Here is an 18,614-nt window from a genome sequence, read left to right on the forward strand (position 1 = left end):
CCAGACAGTCTTAACTTATTTTTTTGACTAAATATATGCCCTACTCTGAGAAGGCATGTGCGACACATAAAATGTATGTTCGATTAATTCGCTAGAATTCTACCCAAAGTCCCAAGCTATTGGAAACTTACAGTGTAAAAATTATTTATTTATTTTCCTTCATCTAGAAACTGTTGCAAAATATCATGTAAATTATGACTCAAGTGCCCAGAATTATGATAAAATAATGGAAATACATACAGTGGCAATTGCTTCTAAACTTGGGATTAGAATCATTGGGGGTTTTTTTTGTTTTGTTTAAAGATGCTGAAATATAATGGGCAAGAATGATGAAAGAAGTCATTTGAAGCTGGTTAGAAAGCTCTGTACCATCACCTTAAAATTGCTTTCCATTTTCCAGCCATACTTTTTGATGTCTTGGTACAACATACAATATCTTGCATATTACCGCTTCATCTTCATGATAGGATGCGACGTTAATGATTAGTGTCAATTACAGAGATAACCATTTCTATTAAAATGTGTTGTTGTATTTTAATGTACTGCTTCGTGACGTATTCACAAGTGGTACATGTATATGCAGTCGATGATTGAAGCTGTTTCAGGTCTGCTGTCCATGCTATACAGTGAACATACATTCAATGCTGCTTGGGGCTGTTTCAGGTCTACTGTGCATGCTATGTACAGTGCACATACAGTCAATGATGCTTGAGGCTGTTTCAGGTCTACTGTACATGCTATACAGTGAACATACAGTCAATGCTGCTTGATGCAGTTTCAGGTCTACTGTGCATGCTATGCACAGTACACATACAGTCAATGATGTTTGAGGCTGTTTCATGTCTACTGTACATGCTATACAGTGAACATACAGTCAATGCTTGAGGCCGTTTCAGGTCTACTGTACATGCTCTTCAAGTTAGTCAAAAATATCAAAACTTTACCGACAATTAAGTGTGTGGGCATTAATCGCCATTGCTTCCCAATTATGCATTGTCCTTTGGGAGCGATTAGTTCATACCTATCAAATTTCTGCTTCCCTTTGTCCTAAAAGTTCATGCACTACAATACCCTTTCTCATTTTCATAACAGGCGAGATCCTATATAATCATTAAATAGTAAGCACATTCAATGATCCAGTGATGATTTTTGTCGGTGTGTTAGCTGTGTCATGTATGAATAAATAATATGAAGAAAAAATCAAAATAATCAAATCATGCATATCAAAATTATGTTTGTTTTACCTAAAAACTATTATTATTATGCAGATATTATATTATTTGGACTATTTATTTTTCAGGTCAATGAGATATTGTTTACTCCAAGGTTTCATACTTTGACCAATTATTTTACCATTTCCATTAAAAAATTATGACCAGATGTTGTATTTAGTAATATTTTCTATAGTTGCTATGGAAAATGTGTTGCTTAGCAACTGTTCCTGTATATGGTTGGAACGTTGCTTGATATGTGATTGTAAAATTGGCAGTTCGAAGTCAAAATATAGTTTTTTAAATGTAGATAACACCCCAAAATGGTGGTTGCTACGGTAAATATGTTACCTAGCAACTGTTGCTATACGAGGAGAGATCAGGTTGGCACCCCCTGCTAAAAATGTTCAGCACTATTTACTCTACCTGTCAGCCAAATTTCATGCTTGTACCATAATTTGAACAATTCTTGCTAATTTTTGCACCGATCATCCAGACTAAATCTTTCATCTGGAAGACCTGACCAAACCAGCTCTCCTAAGTATTCTGGTTCTGTTTATAGCAACGCCCGTATATAGGGATCGGCAGGAAATCGTTTTGCAGGTAAACACCAAGCTGGTATATAACCAATTACATAATTATAACATATTTTACGTCTAAGTTATCATGTATAGTGGCTGTCGGGAGTGGCTGATCATAGTAGACGACAAAATTACTCTTGGCGGGACTTATTATCAAAGTGGACACAGGAGACAATGGTAGAGGGGGATTCGAACTGACAACCTTGGGATTTACGAGTCCAATGCTCTAACCACTAGACCACAAGACCCGTTGTATGTATAATAATACTGAACATCAAATATCGTCGGTCTTATGCCAAAAGGGCCTTAGCCTTTTTTTGTTAGTTGTTGCTTTTTGCATACGAAGATAAATGGCTTTAAAGTTTTCACTTTCTTATTATTGGAAAGATTGTGCGCGTTTCTTCGTTTGTAAACTCAATCTCGACAAATAAGTTTATTGACTGTGTCTCACACAATAGGCCTACTATATTGAATATTTTGATGAAAGATCAAGATATTTAGTTTTATATTCAATAAAAAAATCATGTAAAAATGACTCGCATTTATGCCGAGTAGGGCCGTAGCCGAAGCGTATATATGTATGATTAATGTATGAGATATGCCTCATGCCAAAAGGGTCAGTGTGCGCATGCGCATACAATAATGACCTTTTGACATAAAGAAATGTGGAGAAGGCGCGATGCATAATGTGCCAAAATATCAGTTGTAGCGTATTGTATCTGATGCCGCCCCGTTTAAGGCCCAGTGGCAAATGGAAATCAGGGATACGTGTTAGGGGGGACTTCATAAATATCTTAATAAATATAGCTTTTTGACTAATGAGGGACACTATTAAATAAAAGCATGTCGAGATGTACATGATGATGTAAATATTAACAACCAACAAAATTGGGCATGAGGCCGACGATAAACGGATTCAGATTATGTCGGAAGCAGATAGATGATGAAATCTTCACCAGGGCGTCTGGTACCTGGTTCTTCATTGTTGGGGCAACTCTGTTGCTTTAGACGCAGAATGGGTGAAGATTTTCTTCACCAGGGCGTCTGGTGTCTGTTGGGACACTCTTGTTTCTCTAGAAGCAGAGTGGATATGATGTCTTCACCAAGGCGGCTGGTACCTGGGTTTTGTTGGGACAATCTTGTTTCTCTATAAGCAGAATGGATGATGATATCTTCACCAGGGCGTCCTGGGCCTGGGTCTTCATTGACTTGTTGGGACAATCTTGTTGCTTTAGAAGCAGAGTGGATAATGATGTCTTCACCTGGGCGGCTGGTGCCTGGGTTTTATTTGGGACAAATCTTGTTTCTTTAGAAGCAGAATGGGTAATTTTGTCTTCACCAGGGCGTCCTGGGTCTGGGTATTCATGGACTTGTGACAATGTTGTTGCTTCAGACCAAGAATGGATGATGATGTCTTCACAAGGGCGTCCCGTGCCTGGGTTTTGTTGGGACAACTTTGTTTCTCTAGAAGGAAAACGAATGATGATGTCTTCACCAATGTGTCCTTTGGCTGGGTCTTCATGGTCTTGTTGGGAAAATCTTGTTGCTTTAGAAAGTGTAGTAATCCAACTTGCTTGCGTTACTGACGGCCCAAAAAATGAAGGCAAAGGCTGTGCCCCCCGCAAACATGGCGGCGACGGTGACAAAGGACAGTACTGAAAGAACCCCCATGCCAGATAGTCCGTGTCCGCTGGGTGAAAAAAAGCGATAAATATGGCAAGGTAAGAGTAAGCCTACTATACGAGCACATCAGTAAGCTTCTTTTGAGGGTTGGGGGCGATAGTTCAGGTCACTTTGAGGGCTCAACTGAGACTCTATATTGCTTCAAGTGGGACACATGTACATTCATGGGTTACCTCTAAAACGCTGTTTAAAATTATCAGCTCATTGTTTAAGCCCGTCACCCTAATGAATATTGTTTAAACTTTGTGATTACGTGTTTAAGCTCTTAAAGAGGTTGTTCAAAAATTTTAGACAATTATTTGAAAGTCTAAACAATAGTTGTTGGAGTGACGGACTAAAATAACGTTCCTATGATTTTAAACCGCGTTTTACAGTATTGTAGAATATAAAATTCAATAATGTGAATAAATGTGAATTTATTCTTTTCCTGTTCATAATTTGATTTTTACTTCTTACGTTCCATGATTTAATTTTGATAAATACTAAATGAGGAAATATTATTGAAATTGCTTAGGATGGAAAAAAAATCCTATTTTACAAAGCGGTATTCATCTTCACTCTACGTCCGATTATACAACACAATTTATATCGCCAACCCGCGACCTTAATTTCCCGATTTCATGGTATATCATTATGTTGCAATATTATAGGACAATCGCAAATATTGTGCAGGGGATGTCGAATCGAAAAATTGCCAATCCGTCTACTGCCAACTCGTCCACTCACCACATGGTCTACTTTCATTTAGTCTAATGCCATGCCGTCCATCAGTATTTCGTCTAACAACCATTTAGTACATTAACCATCTGGTCCAATCATCACTTCGTCTAATCACCAATTCGTATATGACCATTTCGTCTCATAACCAGTTGGTCTAATATCCATTTCAGTTTCCTTCATTTTGCACAATTTATCATTCAATCCAATTAGACCAAATGGTATATGGACTAAATGGCTATTGGACCAACTGATTATTAGACGCAATGGGATTAGACCAAATGGAAGTAGACCATGTGGTGAGTGGACGGATTGATGGTAGACCAAATGATAGTAGACGAGTTGGCAATTGGATGAATTGGCATTATAGACGAATTGGAAATAAACCGTCGAATCGACACCCTTTCCAGGATCAGTGATGTTACCGTCACACCCGCGAAATCCATCCAGACCGACAAAAGCTATAACATTGTTCACCAATGACAGACCATCGATCGATTTGGGATTAGCTTGTTCGGTGTGACTGCGGCAATCAGCGGAATCACAATATCTTACCTAGTGCAGCCTCCTGCGAGCCTAGCCCCAAAGATGAGCAGAACTCCTCCTAGGAACGATGACGCCAGACTGACACCGGGCGTGCTGCCCAAGCTACCCGAAGCCGCGGCGGAGATACAAGCACCAGCTATCGCCCCTGTCACATAAAACACCTGCAAACAAAATAATATAGGGCCTACATGAGTAATTGTTGCAAAATATGGTAGGGTTAAACCAATCCATGATCTTAGGCACTGTGTGTGACACTCGTATTTTTTCATTTGTTTGAAAATGTGCGACACTAACCAAAGCTCAAGTGGTTAACTTCTGAAAGGGCAATCAAATCATTAATTTCATGTATTACTGGGATAAAAAAGTGGACAACGCGCTAGTTTTGTTTGTATAATTATTATGCCCCACCCCTCCCCATCTTGATTAGTACGCCTAGTACAATATTGTTTTCATCTAGCGCCTGCCATGTTTGAAAAAAAATCATTACATTGTTTTCTTTCTAAATGAATATATTTTCTCATAATTTTCCTATCAGAATAACGATGTATTTATCAATTCAAAAAGTAAAGTAATGAATACTGATTAGGCCTAAATAGTAACGACTCGATGAGGATGCGCGATAGCTCAGTCGGTAGAGCGGGGTTTCGGATTCCGATGACCCGGGTTCGATTCCCACTTGATGTACGAGTGTCTTTTGGCATGTTTGGTCACGGTAAGGCATTTATCCTCATTACCAGGTCCCTCAAAAGTACCTTAAGCCGTCGGTCCTCTGGTTGCTTTAATGCTTTCTTATTAATCAGGCAAAAAAAATCATCACCATCACCAACTGACTCACCTGCCACCAGTTTTCGGCACCTCTCTTGAATTTCGCGAGGTAGGGGGACCACAATTCCATCCGTTTGGTGACGAGAGCCTGTGCCCCTAAGGTACAGTAACTACTGCTCCCTCCTATGGTATCACTCATTAACAATACGAGTGGGATCTGAAGGCACCCGATCAATATTCCTAAAAAGAAAAGATTTCAAATCATGATAAGTTACGTTAAGTTGTTTCAGCTCCATATATTTTGTGTTTATTTGAAACATCTTAAATATGTGTTCACAAGATGTTCGAGTTTTATGACGTTTGTTGGGGAAGGCCACAGGATGAGATTGATATCCAAAAACGAATGAGTGCATGGATCTTATTCCTTAATGCTTAAAAAGTGAAAGAAAGATAGGTATAAAAACAATTCTGCAATATAAAAAGCCCCCCCCCCCAAAAAAAAAAAAAAAAAAAATGAATGAAATAAATTAAATAAATAAATGAATAAATGTAAATAATGAAATAAATAAATAAAATACGCAATTATTCCAAACAAAAATACAAGTACAATGGGGATATAAAATTTTCATATAGACATGCAATGTTCATGTTGGTATATGGTACAAATGACGTATTGTATGCTTTAAAAAAAGATGTTTCCGTACACGTAATTCGCAAAATAATATGTTAAAGAAACGAAATAACGTAATGAAAGTCTGACACATATGCTTTCCTTCATTAAAACTGAACGATATATATAAAAAATATAAAAGGATGAAGGGAGAAAGGAAGGGTTCCTTATCCATCAGGGGCCTGTTTAAAAATGAGTAACTTTGTCATTATGGCAATTACCATGGTAACAAAGCTCAGCTTTTCTTCTTCCTCGGTTGGTTTGAGTGGCGATTAGTCATAAATTGATTATTGTCGCCATTGACTTCAGCAGCCAATTACAATCAAGGTTTGTGTGGTAGCTATAACTTGGCAAAATTACCATATTTGTAACTTATTATGAAACGGGCCTCATATTATGTTAAGGCGGTTAAGGATGATATTCTGGTCCATCATCAAGCATTTCAAAGTTCATTCTTAAAACGGGCAAAATGTTTCTGGTGTTATGGTATGTGAAAGTTGTCCATGGAATTGTAGCATCCATCTGCATGTTTTTCATCATCCGACGTCTTAAATCAGAACTTGATTATCACTTCTTTTTTTTCAATTACGCCCAGTGCAGAACAGGTGATCCCCAATTTAATGCCTTTGTTCTGTGTAAGTAGCAGCCCCGAATTCATTCATATACTTTAATACAGCAAAGGAATTTCTTCTGCTACTGTTCCTATAGATGCGTTCCTCACTATTAAACAAACATACCATACGTCTCGAGGAAGTCTTCACCTGTTTTTCCTTCAACATTGTGGACGCTTACACGTTGATTATTCTTCAGTGATATTTTTAATTATGAGGAAAACCAGTTTTCATACATCTCTTTCATTTGCACCAACAAATATCCATGGCTGTGTTATCCAAGTGGAATTATAGAATATAATTTGGAAGAACACTCGAGGGCACTGCTATGTGCCGTCTTTGCAGCGCAGCCTGACTTCCATATTCTTCATTTGTAAATATTTCACACTTCAGTAAGCGGGCATCGTGCCATATCAGGCTCCGAAACTGATTTGAACATGACATGATACAATTGGACTCCTATTTGACGATTTGAGGAATTGTCAGCATTTGTTCATCAAGCACTCAGATTCTGGTGAGTTTATTTTTTATTTCTTGATTCAAATTCTTGCAATTTTTAATGCCCCCGTCTTGATTTACTCATCATCAAACCTCTGTAGTATAGATATCAGTGTTGTAGTGCCTTGATGCTCGGCCTTGGCCTTAAGGCGCCTTAAGGCCTAATTTGTCATGGCCTTGGCCTTGAACATTCAAGCCTTGGCCTTGAGAGGGCCTTGGAGGTTTGAGCTTTGACCACAACACTGATAGATATGTATCTCAAAGCTATAGTGTGGCATTTTATCTTCTCATGCATGCAACCGTTGTGACAAGAAAAAAAAAATGGTGTATCTGAATAGCAAGGGTGATAAAACGTAACCCTGAGGGATGGTGTTGCGTAAAGCCGGAGGCATATGAGACAGAAGTCATTTCCTTTGACCTTTCATTCTCCAAAGAAGGATCTGGTCTACTTTATCCCCTACACCGTGAGAAAACTACACCCTTTATTACTTTTTTTAATGATTTATGTAATGAATTATACAAAGGAAATGTGCAACCTTTATTAAATGGGTGTATATTCTTTGGATACATGATAAAGCACATCCAAAATTGATGTAAAGTTATGATATGCTTTCTTGTTTGAAAAAAGATCAAGTATTTTGTCGAGTGTCCACTTATTATATACACGCATTTTCTGTAGTTGAGAATACAGAATATTTGCACACATTATGCAAAAGCTTATCATTATTGAACTTTACGTAAAAATCCATTACTTACCAGATACATACGGCGGCCAGGCTAACGTTTCAAAAAACCACGAGCCTTTTACATTTGGGTTCTGTTACAAACAAATAGAAAAAATACAATAATCTATAAATAAGTAAGTCGATTCGTTTATGATGTCATATAAATGACATCATGGTCATTATTTTTAGTATACATTAATGTTCATTTACTTGAATGTCATAAATACGTTTTTCAATATATTCATATGGTTACGACGGTAAAGTTTAAAGATAGCGACCAGATGAAGCCATTGGCTCTGCTTTCTAGAATAAAATACAATGATTTCATATAACGAACTTTTCATGGAATAAAACCAAAAGTCAAATAACTTGCAATTCAAGGGCTAATGGAAATATGACAAACAAATGTATTATCTTAAACTATTCTTAAAGTCGAACCCCCCCCCCCCCCTTCAACAAGAAAAAGATAAATGCATACATACATGATAAGCAAGAGGGTAATTTTTCACTAAGAAGAAATATTGCCACATTTTTTTTCTTCTTCCTCTTCTTTAAAGAATATTTTGGGGGTGAACACGAAATTTTTTATTCTATATTCTCCGTGTGACATTTCTCAAAAAAATACGATTATTATCATCATGGGGTACTTAGGCATCCATATTATCACTATATTCTAAATAATATTTCGTAGGGGGTCCTGGCCACTAAGTTCCCTTTAGAAACGTTTCTCTCAAAATGGCTACTCACTGCAAGGTCTGTTTTCCAGGGTACTAATACTTCAATGGTTACGACGACCGCGCCCATCATGACCCCACCGATAAGAGCCATAGCAAAAAACGGTACCTTCCACTTTTCGGTGTAGCTGTCGGCTCTGAAGGGATTTAAACAAAAACATGTCAGGAAAGTTATTCTTATCAATCCTAGAATATAAACTACATTTACAATGATGTATTTTAGATTTCGCTGCCTCTAAGACAACTACGGTTTTAAAAAATGAACAAAATTTGCTTTTCGAGCTTGAGTACATCACCTTTAACCAGTTGGTGAGTCGTCGTTTTATGCATAAAACGAATTGTAAGAGCATGAATTAGAGGATGAGCTGACATTAAAAAATTGAACATGGCTGTGTTTCCATTGAAATGTAACGAAATGCGTTTGGTAAACCATTATTATATCCATGGACAAGGCCTTAAAAATTGTTTGTCGTAGCGGAGGGGAAAATTAGATACACTAATTTTCCCCCAAGGTCTTTTTTTTTCAATGGATCGGTATAGGCATGAATATCCTGTGCTCAGGTTATGGACAATGTTTTATAGTACCATTCGCCAGTTTCAATCAAATTTGTTTTGTATAAAAAAATTATAGAGAAAATGATGAAAATTAGGGTTTGTGGGTACATGATTATTATGGAGGTAAAATTTGAATATAAATAAAAAGTAAGCATATATTTTACTAGGGTTGGTAAGGTTTCGGGAAACAAAGTTATCTTTGTTTTTGCCTAAACAAACAAATCATGAAATTAGCATGTAAAGAGTGCGAAATAAAAACTTACAGATATTTGTCATATGGCTTCGTCGGTGACATCATCTTCGTCGTCAATGGTTCCACTAAGGCGTAAAGGAATACACCTACCATGCACCCAAAGAATGTCATTGCTGCAGGGAAAACATTAATAACATGCTTAATAAATTTTAAGGGGTTATAAAGAATACCTAACATAATTCTTGGTAGCCAGCAAACGTACATGCTGCTATGTCTGGCAATACTCGCATACTTCCAACCAAGGGCAACTTTTGAAATTATGCCTAATTGTGAAACTTTGAGAAAACATACCCATTCACTCTACAGTGCGTCCCAAAAAAAACTATACACTTTTGAAATGGCTGCCAAATAAAAAACGTAGCACTTTGGGGGAAAAGACTTACATATATGGAAAGCCAATAAAGTCAACTTTCAAATGACACCAAAAAGTTGGAAAACTATTCATGCTTGAGCGAGCACTGCCCACTGAAACAAGGGGTATGAAAATTAGGGTGGGCCGGAATTAGCCTTCCAATTTCTTTCAGGTTTTTTGTTTGGTACTTACAAAGTTGACGGTTATTTGGTGAATTAGAGATCAGTTGTGATTAGTTTGGTGTTTGTGAAAATTTAATGCGTTATTAAATTGAAATTTAATGCATGAGTGATCATGAATTGCAATTTTTAGTGCAGCATTTTGTCTTTATCATGTGAATCTCAACGTGTTCATGACAGTCAGGAGAAGAGGGGGTAATATGACTTAGGTAGGTGAAGTACGTTGATGGGATAAAGGTCAACAGAACATTTAGTAACCCCTCTCTTCATCTCAACCCCCCCCCCCCCCCACTTCTCTCCTCCTGAGAAACTAAGCTCGTCTAGACTTGGCAGGAATTAGCCTTACAGTTTTTTTTAGTGGTTAGTCCTTTGGAACTTGATAAGGTAAATTAATGAGTGAAATAAGTAAATGCATGAGTGAACAGGAATTGTTATTTTAGTGTAGCATGCATATTCATCTTGTGGACCTCAGAAGTGTGTTCGTGAGAGTCAGAGTAATGTGATGGTACCTGTTACAAGCAAGAGTTACGTTAAGACTTGGTTAAAAGGGTATTCCTCTTCTTTTTGTCCTTTTACAAATTAAAAGTCATATGTACCCTCCCCTCTCCACCTCCATTCCCCAGCCCCCCCCCCCCCCCTCTCTCTCTGCCTCACTTCCTGGATTGTAGCCTATTCAAAATTTAACTGCCAAGTAATCGGTGGCTGATGGCCAGTTTTTTTTTATTGAATGATTACCAAGAAATTTAATGATTATGATGATTAATGAAATAATTTATTGAAAAAACTGAATGTTTGATCACATTGCACATTGAATGAGTTAATTTTTTGAAAAAAATGTTGATTAATTAATGATTGATAGGAAAAAGTTGATGCCCCAATTCAGAATTAATAATTAAATCAACATTATGCTCTGGACTTCACGCGCACATGACAATAGCCATCAGTCTCTCAACAGGAGGGAAGGGCGGGAAAGAGGGAGGGGGCGAGGGCTGAATGTTCTGTTGACCCTTATTCCATCCACCTACTTCTCCCACTTAAGTCCTATCTCACCCCCTATTCTCCCGACTCCCATGAACACATTGCTGAGATCCACATGATAAAGTTGAAATGCTGCCAAAAAAGTGTAATTTGTGTTCACTCATGCATTACAGTTCAATTTAATAATTCATAAAATTTGCTTATGCAACCAAAACTGGTCACGGTTGATCATTAATTTATCACAACGCCCTTAACTTTGCAAGTTCGAAAGGATTTGCCTCTCAAAAACTGACATAAATTGGAAGGCTAATTCCGGCCCACCCTAATTGCCATACCTTTTGTTTCAGTGGGCAGTGCTCGCTCAAGCATGAATAGTTTTCCAACTCTTTGGTGTCATTTGAAAGTTGACTTTATTGGCTTTCCATATATGTAAGTCTTTTCCCCCAAAGTGCTACGTTTTTTATTTGGCAGCAATTTCAAAAGTGTATAGTTTTTTTGTTTCGTATAAAAAAAAACGGGACAGAATTGAAAAGTCTATGCAATTTTTGTTTCAAATTATGATGTCTATATTTTGGTGTTAATAGGCGCTCTGAAGTCTTATCTTTCAAATGTCATTAAAAGAATTTAGTTTCGTTCATGCTTGAGCGAGCACGGAATGTTTTTGTCTGGGGTTAAAAAGGAGGCTTGCGCCAAAATGCATAAAATGATAAATATGATGATCGGACTTCTTGCAAATCAGAAGACTTCCTCTTTAGCTTTTCATTATCTTTGCCATAATTTTCGAATTATGTGGTCAAAATTCATTTTCAAATCTGTTTATTTGCTTGAATTGTTCTGTTGTTGTTTCTTTTTAATATATTCTCTTTTTGCTTTGAATATTCCTTTTTTAAGCAAAAACAAAAAAATTCCAACCGAAGTATGGGAAAGCGTGATTTTTTTTCTTCAAATCCTTTCATTGTGTGCTACAAAGGTTATGGTGCCTTTGAACAGTGGCGTACAGATGGGTGGGGGCTCGGGGCGCTCCCCCAATAAAAAATGAATAAAGAAAAAAGTGGAAAGGAAATAAAAGGAAAGATAGAAAGTGAAATATGATTTATTTTCTGAATATTATGTCAAAATCTATCACAAAATTTGATATTTTAATAAAAAAGTGGAAAATTTTGCTTGCTCGCTTCGCTCGTTCACAACTTTGTAATACATTTTATCCGATCTGCCATACCTAGCTCCTTCAAAATTAGTGACTCAGTACACCAATAGCACTAAAAGACATGAATCCTTTCCTGAAATTTCAGAGTTTCATTGCTCTGCGCGGGGAGGAATATCTTCCTCCCGGCATATATCCTTCTTCTCCTCTGTTTTGCGAGTTAAATTGTTTGTAATCAAATCTGATCTTTCCAAGGGAAGTATTCAATATAACCTAGAGAATACCCTTTTCTCGGGACCCTTTTCTTTGAAAAAAAAAATGATTAAACGCTTTAGCTTCCGCGCTTCGCGCGGGGTTAATATTATTTTAATTTCCTCCATTTTATCCCCTTTTTGTGCGTTCACAATCACTTTTGAAAACAAGGTTCAAAATCACAATATAGTCAACTGAATTGGAGCTGATATAGTTACTAGAGACAAGAGAGACGGCTCATTTTCATTTTAATTTATGAAACACCGAAAGCTTCGCGCTTCGCGCGGTAGGGGAACCCCCCCCCCCTCTCTGCATCTACCCCCTAGGGAGCGCGCTTCGCGCGCTCTGTAAGTGTTGGCACGCTTAAACAACTCACCTCCTCCTCCATTAGATAGCCATGCTCCAATTTGGACCAACACCATTCCTGGACACTGTGAAAGAAAGTACATTCTGGTTAGAGACGTACGTGGTCTACATAATACTATTTAGTCTGTAAAAACAGGAGACCATGTCACTGAAATTTATTCTTTTTTTTTCATAATTCATTTGGCGCCGGGCAATTTGAAAGAAATTACTATGGTTAGGGCATTGGTCTTCAAAAAATTGAGTCCTTGTTGTGATAAAGAAAAGAATCTGTCACTGAAATCGGCTCTTTATTCGATATTTACTTGTATTACTTGGACATGGCATTGTGAAAAAAAAGTATTATGTTTATAGGACAATGGGTTACACAAAAAAACACTTGAAGCCAGATAATGAAAAAAGGGATAAAAGTGAAAAAAGAACAAAGAATGACAAAATAAGAATTAAAAGGGGTAAGAGAATGTAAGCGGGACAAAACAAAAGGAAAGAAAGAAAGAAAGAAAGAAAGAAAGAAAGAAAGAAAGAAAGAAAGAAAGAAAGAAAGAAAGAAAGAAAGAAAGAAAGAAAGAAAGAAAGAAAGAAAGAAAGAAAGGAAGGAAAGAAAGAAAGAAGGTTAGGAAGATAGGTAAAAAAAGATACAAGGAAGAAACAAAAAGGAAAGGAAAGGAAAGGACAACGATGGAACGAGACAGAAGAGTTTCAAGAAGAAATGGAAAACAAGTAAAAGGGGAAAGAACTTATAGGAATAAAGAGAAATTAAAGGAAACAGGCAAGGAAGAAAATAAACGAAAGGAGGTATTAAAAATAATTAGAGAAAAGGATTGGCCACCCGAGCAGTTCTTACCGAACCGGAGAGCACCATCGCGGCGCCGAGTATGGCACCACCGATTGTCACGGAAATTATCCCCTTCTGCGTGAGGCCGGCGACGTAGGCCGTTCTTGAGGACTCGAAGACGTTCTTTGTGGCAGGGATGACGGAGAGAAGGGCGAGGCAGAAGCAACTGGTCGCAGCAGCAGACAGGAACATCTTCATCATTATCCATCGCTGGTAGATGAACTGCCCTCGGATGGTAGCCGTTTCAAAAACTGTTTCAAAATGAGATAAGTGAAATAGAGTAGGAAAAACGATACTGATATATTCACGACGTGTACAATATTCTTAAAAATAATTATTTATCATGTTTTTTTTTTATAATATTTTATTTTCTTCCTCTTTCAAATCAATAAGTTTACAATCACAATTATAGACGCGATGCTCAGTCGTAGAGCGCCCCCTCATGAACGGGAGGCCCTGGATTCGATCGTCGGCCGAATCATAGCAAATACTTTTAAAAGTGGGACTTTCTGCATACATTCTGGCCAGGCATTCGACATTCAAGAATGGAGAAGGTTTATAATACTTTGTTATGCAGGGCATGTTTGAGAAAACAGTTCATAAGAACTGAAGTAGCTATACCCTTGGTAAAAAGGTCATTATCATCATTATTGTTATTTTATCATTGCCTTGGATGTACGAATGACATGAGAGATAGTATGAGAACATCTTACTGACAGTCAAGATCTTCATCGATCGTCTATGCGTTAAAAGTTTGCGGAACCAGAATGGCGCCTTGAGGGACCACGAAATAAAAAGTTGGCTTTAAAAAATCAGTCCACGGGCGGTCGGGGCATATATCGGCATTATATATAATTATCTTCGCTCAATTCCGCGTCACCACTGAGCTTGTATATTGATGATGTCTTCGTATAACAAGACCATTCATGTTGTTGAACTAAGAACTAGACTTCTACTGCATCCATTATGATGACGGTCACACAGCCTCGCCCCTCGCCGGCGATATGTGTACGCCGGATTAAAACTAGAAATCCTTATCATGCTTACGGTGCATGCAGTCACACACAAACGCCACAATTTACATGTTTTGGGTCATTCTCGGTAGGATTAGATTTTTAGTCAGACTGCTTTTTGTCTTATTCTACTGTAAAACCGAAGTATGTCAAGCGTGACTTTGCTTTTAGAACCGTTATAAATATATCGATCGTAACGGTTTGGTGGGAAGTGAATTAGAATGTCACCAATCAAGTGTGTAAACCCACTCCACTGGTCATGCTGGTCTCCTCCTTTCATCCACTTCTCGAGAATTGTTATTCAATTCGATTTTAATAGGATTGTCTCAATCCGTCATAGAGACTTACGGATGAGGTACCCAAATTAACTTGCAGAACTATTTTTAGAATCCGCATATACCAGCACAGACAAAAAACCATTACTCCAATTCAGTTGAGTATTTATTTCATTTCCATTAGGGCCTAGTACTCTCATCTTCAAGTCATGAAAACGGCAAATTCATGAAAACGGCAATGTTGGTTGCATAAAATCTGGACTATGATCTACACATTTCAGCGACAAATGTTATACATGCCATAATGCTTTATAGCGCCTAAAGTGAGTCTTCAACCCAAAATAATAAAAGCAGTTTGACACATGAAATTATATAGAGCATTAAATTATTAATAATAATAGGCCCACAATGTTACTAAGTGCTGCATGATATAACTATTATGAGTTTAGCGCGGCTACCGTACATGATCTTTTTGGAGACAAATTAAACTTCTCTCGGACCTTCAGTTAAATTTTGTTGCATGTTTATTATGTTTAAACTATTATTAATGATGCATTTCTTTTGATATGAAAAATGAAAATGTTTTGTTGATTGTACTATACCATATGCTTTTGGATTTTGGATAGAAATAAAATATTACTTTAAAAAAAATGTCAATTAATTCGTCATTCTGCTTCTGTGATATCCCTCTTTTTTCAAACAAATATATAGGTTGGAAACCACTTTGAACAAACTTGATCGTAGCTTGAGAAATGGAGTGCAAATAAGCAACAGTATCATCATTAGCTGGTATCGCTTCCCCGGGTGACGTAGCTCAGCGGAGGATAGATTATCTCTCCTCAGTTCTATGTTTCATACCGGATATCCGAATGACCAATGCCTGGCCACACGGATTAGATAACCTTAACCGTATTGATGAGTGGGAGAAAAAAAAAGTCCATGAACGAAAATATGCAGCAATTCATCCCATAGCAGAAAACATAGTTCCTGCAGTGTTTTGATTGTGGTGTATACGTTGCTTATGGAATGTGTTTTGTGTATATAGTTGTCGACTTGATTAGGTTCTTTTTGTTGTGCATCTATATTTTTTCCCCTGATGCACCCTTTTCACATATACGCGCGTACATCGTCGACTGTGAACGACAACCCCGGCTCTTTTACCTTTTTTGTACGAGCATGATGTCCCCCTTGTAATATCAGTACCCTACACCGGGCGTCGGATCAACACTTAGGCCTACTTTTTGAATGAAATCGATATCGAAAAGCTAGAAGTATACTTAAGGTCACAGGAAGCCCGTTTATCTTGTAATATCTGATCTATCATTGTACCATACAAAGGGTATAGAACCGCCTTCAAAAACAAAACGGGCGTTACATTTCTCTGTATAGAATGTAGCATAGAGGTATACTATACTAACCAGGGACATTTTTTCTTCTTGTGAACGTAGCATAATTATCATATCATATCATATTTTTTACATATAATTAGCATCGTAAAGTATATTTGCGCCATTATTTGTAGGTTAATTTTTATATGAAGCTTGCAGATTTAATGTATCATTCTTAAAAGATAGGCGTGTTGCGCATCATCAATGACAAGATTCGTATTATGCAGAATACCTCCCTTTTCTCGCTCGCTCGCTCGCTCGCTACGCCCCCTCGAAATATCTATTAAGATTGTTAGCATCGATCTCTCTTATTCTACTAAAGTTGTTAAATTGATTATCATGGACAGGCTCGAGGTGTATCTTAATAGTTTATTGAAATATATACACTGCGAAAATACCGGTGTTAATTTAACACCAGCCTGGTGTTTCCATGTATACAGTAAAACACCAGAGGTGTTGAAACAGCACCACGTGGGCTTTAGGCTAACACCAGATAGGCATTTAGAAAACACTAATCAGTGTTAAACCAATACTGATGTGATTCTAAACTGGTGTTGTGTCGGCACTTTTCTGGTGTTTTTCTCCGATAAATACCGGGCTGGTGTTAATAAATCAACACCGGTGTTTCTGCAGTGTACACGAAAAAAAAACCTATGTAGCGTGTTGCAGGGACGAGTCCCACAATTCAAGAACACATACTATTATGTCAGTCACTCGCTTCATTCTCTTGCAGGCCCCATGATCCCATCTGCCACATGTCAAATGGTGCACTGTTAATTTCAAGAATTCAAAATAAATCGTGGACCCCGTATAACACAAAGGTTAGCGATTAATCGGTTAAAAAAGACCGTCCTATCAAAATCATTGTTGCATGCACGTTTTGTGCAGTAGACTGACTAGGAACCAATCAGATTTGTTCTTTCAAATTAGCGATTAGTCGCGAAATGAAATGACCTATCAAGGTCATCGTTACATGCGCACTTTGCTCAGTAGACTGACTTGGAACCGATCAGAATTATTCTTTCAAATTAGCTATAAATCGCTAACCCTTGTGTTACGGGATTCGGATCTGCTATGAATAAGCCGAACATTGGATTTATATTCAAACATTGTGGATTCAAACTTAAATCGAACAGATTTGAATCTATATCTGTGGGACACCATCAATGAATCAAATTTTCGGTTGGTCACAACTCATAGCTGATCTGGATTTATTTTAAGTGCTTGAAATTTAGAGTGAATATCCCCTTCGTGGAGATTATTATTTCATTTCACACCAAACTCTAAAAGAAAATATTAGATTAATCGCCACCTAACATGATTTTTTTAAGGGCAGAAACATATTTACAAAATTAAAGTCACAACGGTTGGCATGAAGGTTGATTTCTTTTCAGGAGGAACAAAGAAAAAGTGGCCTCTTCTATACCCTTCCTGGTGTGGAGTTGGTAGACAAGGGTCGATCGAGTCTCTGCTATGTACCATCAAAAAATTCTGACAGAGATGGAGAGCCTCAATATTACGGGTCGTCCTTACAATCCTCTCAAAGCAAGGGATATACGGGTAATGTGTTTGTTTTCCAAATATCTTAGTCATAACTGTGTTGGCAAATCTATACATCAAAAGAAACACATGTCAAATGTGCATCAAACTATGTCATGTTTTCAACAAATGTTCATGTCCAATATGTTTCCATCTATGACAAATTATACCTTGGAAGTGAAATACACCTTTAAAGAATTAATCGCCATTAGTATTTTTCATTCATTTCATTTCATTCATCACAATATGAACATGTTTACGTCGTGATTTTTGTTTGTAGCAGTCATCCGGCAAGTTTGACGGTTTTTACAATAAACCGAAATGAATCGGAATCTGAAACTAGCGTGCATTATGATGATCAAAATACCAAACTGGTATGCATTGAATATTTCTTTTCAATCCCACTCAATAAGACTCCATGAAAATTTTTGTTGTCGTATTGATTGTTTGTCTGAGTATCTTTTTAAAGAGAGAGAGATATATTGAGAGGGATAGAGAAGAAAACAAAATCAGCGTCGATTTTAACAAATAACAGGCCTACCCCTTTCATGAGATGTCCCTTTTCCATGTTTATCAAGACCATGGCCCTGTGAAGCGGGGGTGCTGAAGCACCCCTAAGATTTTCCAGGGGGTGCTGCGTGTATTATTCTCCACTGGCAGCCCCCCCCCCCCTTGAATTCTTGTAGGTGTGAGAAATTGATAAATGTAACACAAAAATGCCTTTCTTTTATTTTTATTTTTTGCTTG

General features: G+C 37.5%; 1 protein-coding gene across 1 annotated transcript; it reads right to left on the minus strand.

The window, feature by feature from the left end:
- Positions 1-508: 508 nt before the first annotated feature.
- Positions 509-13,902, minus strand: LOC129269635 (thiosulfate transporter TsuA-like). Its single transcript, XM_054907143.2, has 8 exons — positions 13,662-13,902; positions 12,831-12,885; positions 9,560-9,662; positions 8,755-8,878; positions 8,039-8,099; positions 5,574-5,743; positions 4,748-4,899; positions 509-3,482 (listed from the first exon to the last, which is right to left on the minus strand). The coding sequence occupies exons 1-8, from the start codon at positions 13,851-13,853 to the stop codon at positions 3,341-3,343; spliced, it is 999 nt and encodes a 332-aa protein (XP_054763118.2). The 5' UTR covers positions 13,854-13,902; the 3' UTR covers positions 509-3,340.
- Between the last annotated feature and the right edge of the window lie 4,712 nt (positions 13,903-18,614).

Source organism: Lytechinus pictus, chromosome 10 (genome assembly GCF_037042905.1).
Source record: "Lytechinus pictus isolate F3 Inbred chromosome 10, Lp3.0, whole genome shotgun sequence".
NCBI classification, from domain to species: domain Eukaryota; kingdom Metazoa; phylum Echinodermata; class Echinoidea; order Temnopleuroida; family Toxopneustidae; genus Lytechinus; species Lytechinus pictus.

Excerpts from the sequence above, each read along its gene's own strand:
- LOC129269635 (XM_054907143.2), bottom strand. The coding sequence starts at position 13,853 with ATGATGAAGATGTTCCTGTCTGCTGCTGCGACCAGTTGCTTCTGCCTC. Across the intron at positions 8,879-9,559 it reads AAGCCATATGACAAATATCT|AGCCGACAGCTACACCGAAA; the intron begins GTAAGTTTTTAT and ends AAATCCCTTCAG. Across the intron at positions 5,744-8,038 it reads CTGGCCGCCGTATGTATCTG|GAATATTGATCGGGTGCCTT; the intron begins GTAAGTAATGGA and ends TTTTCTTTTTAG.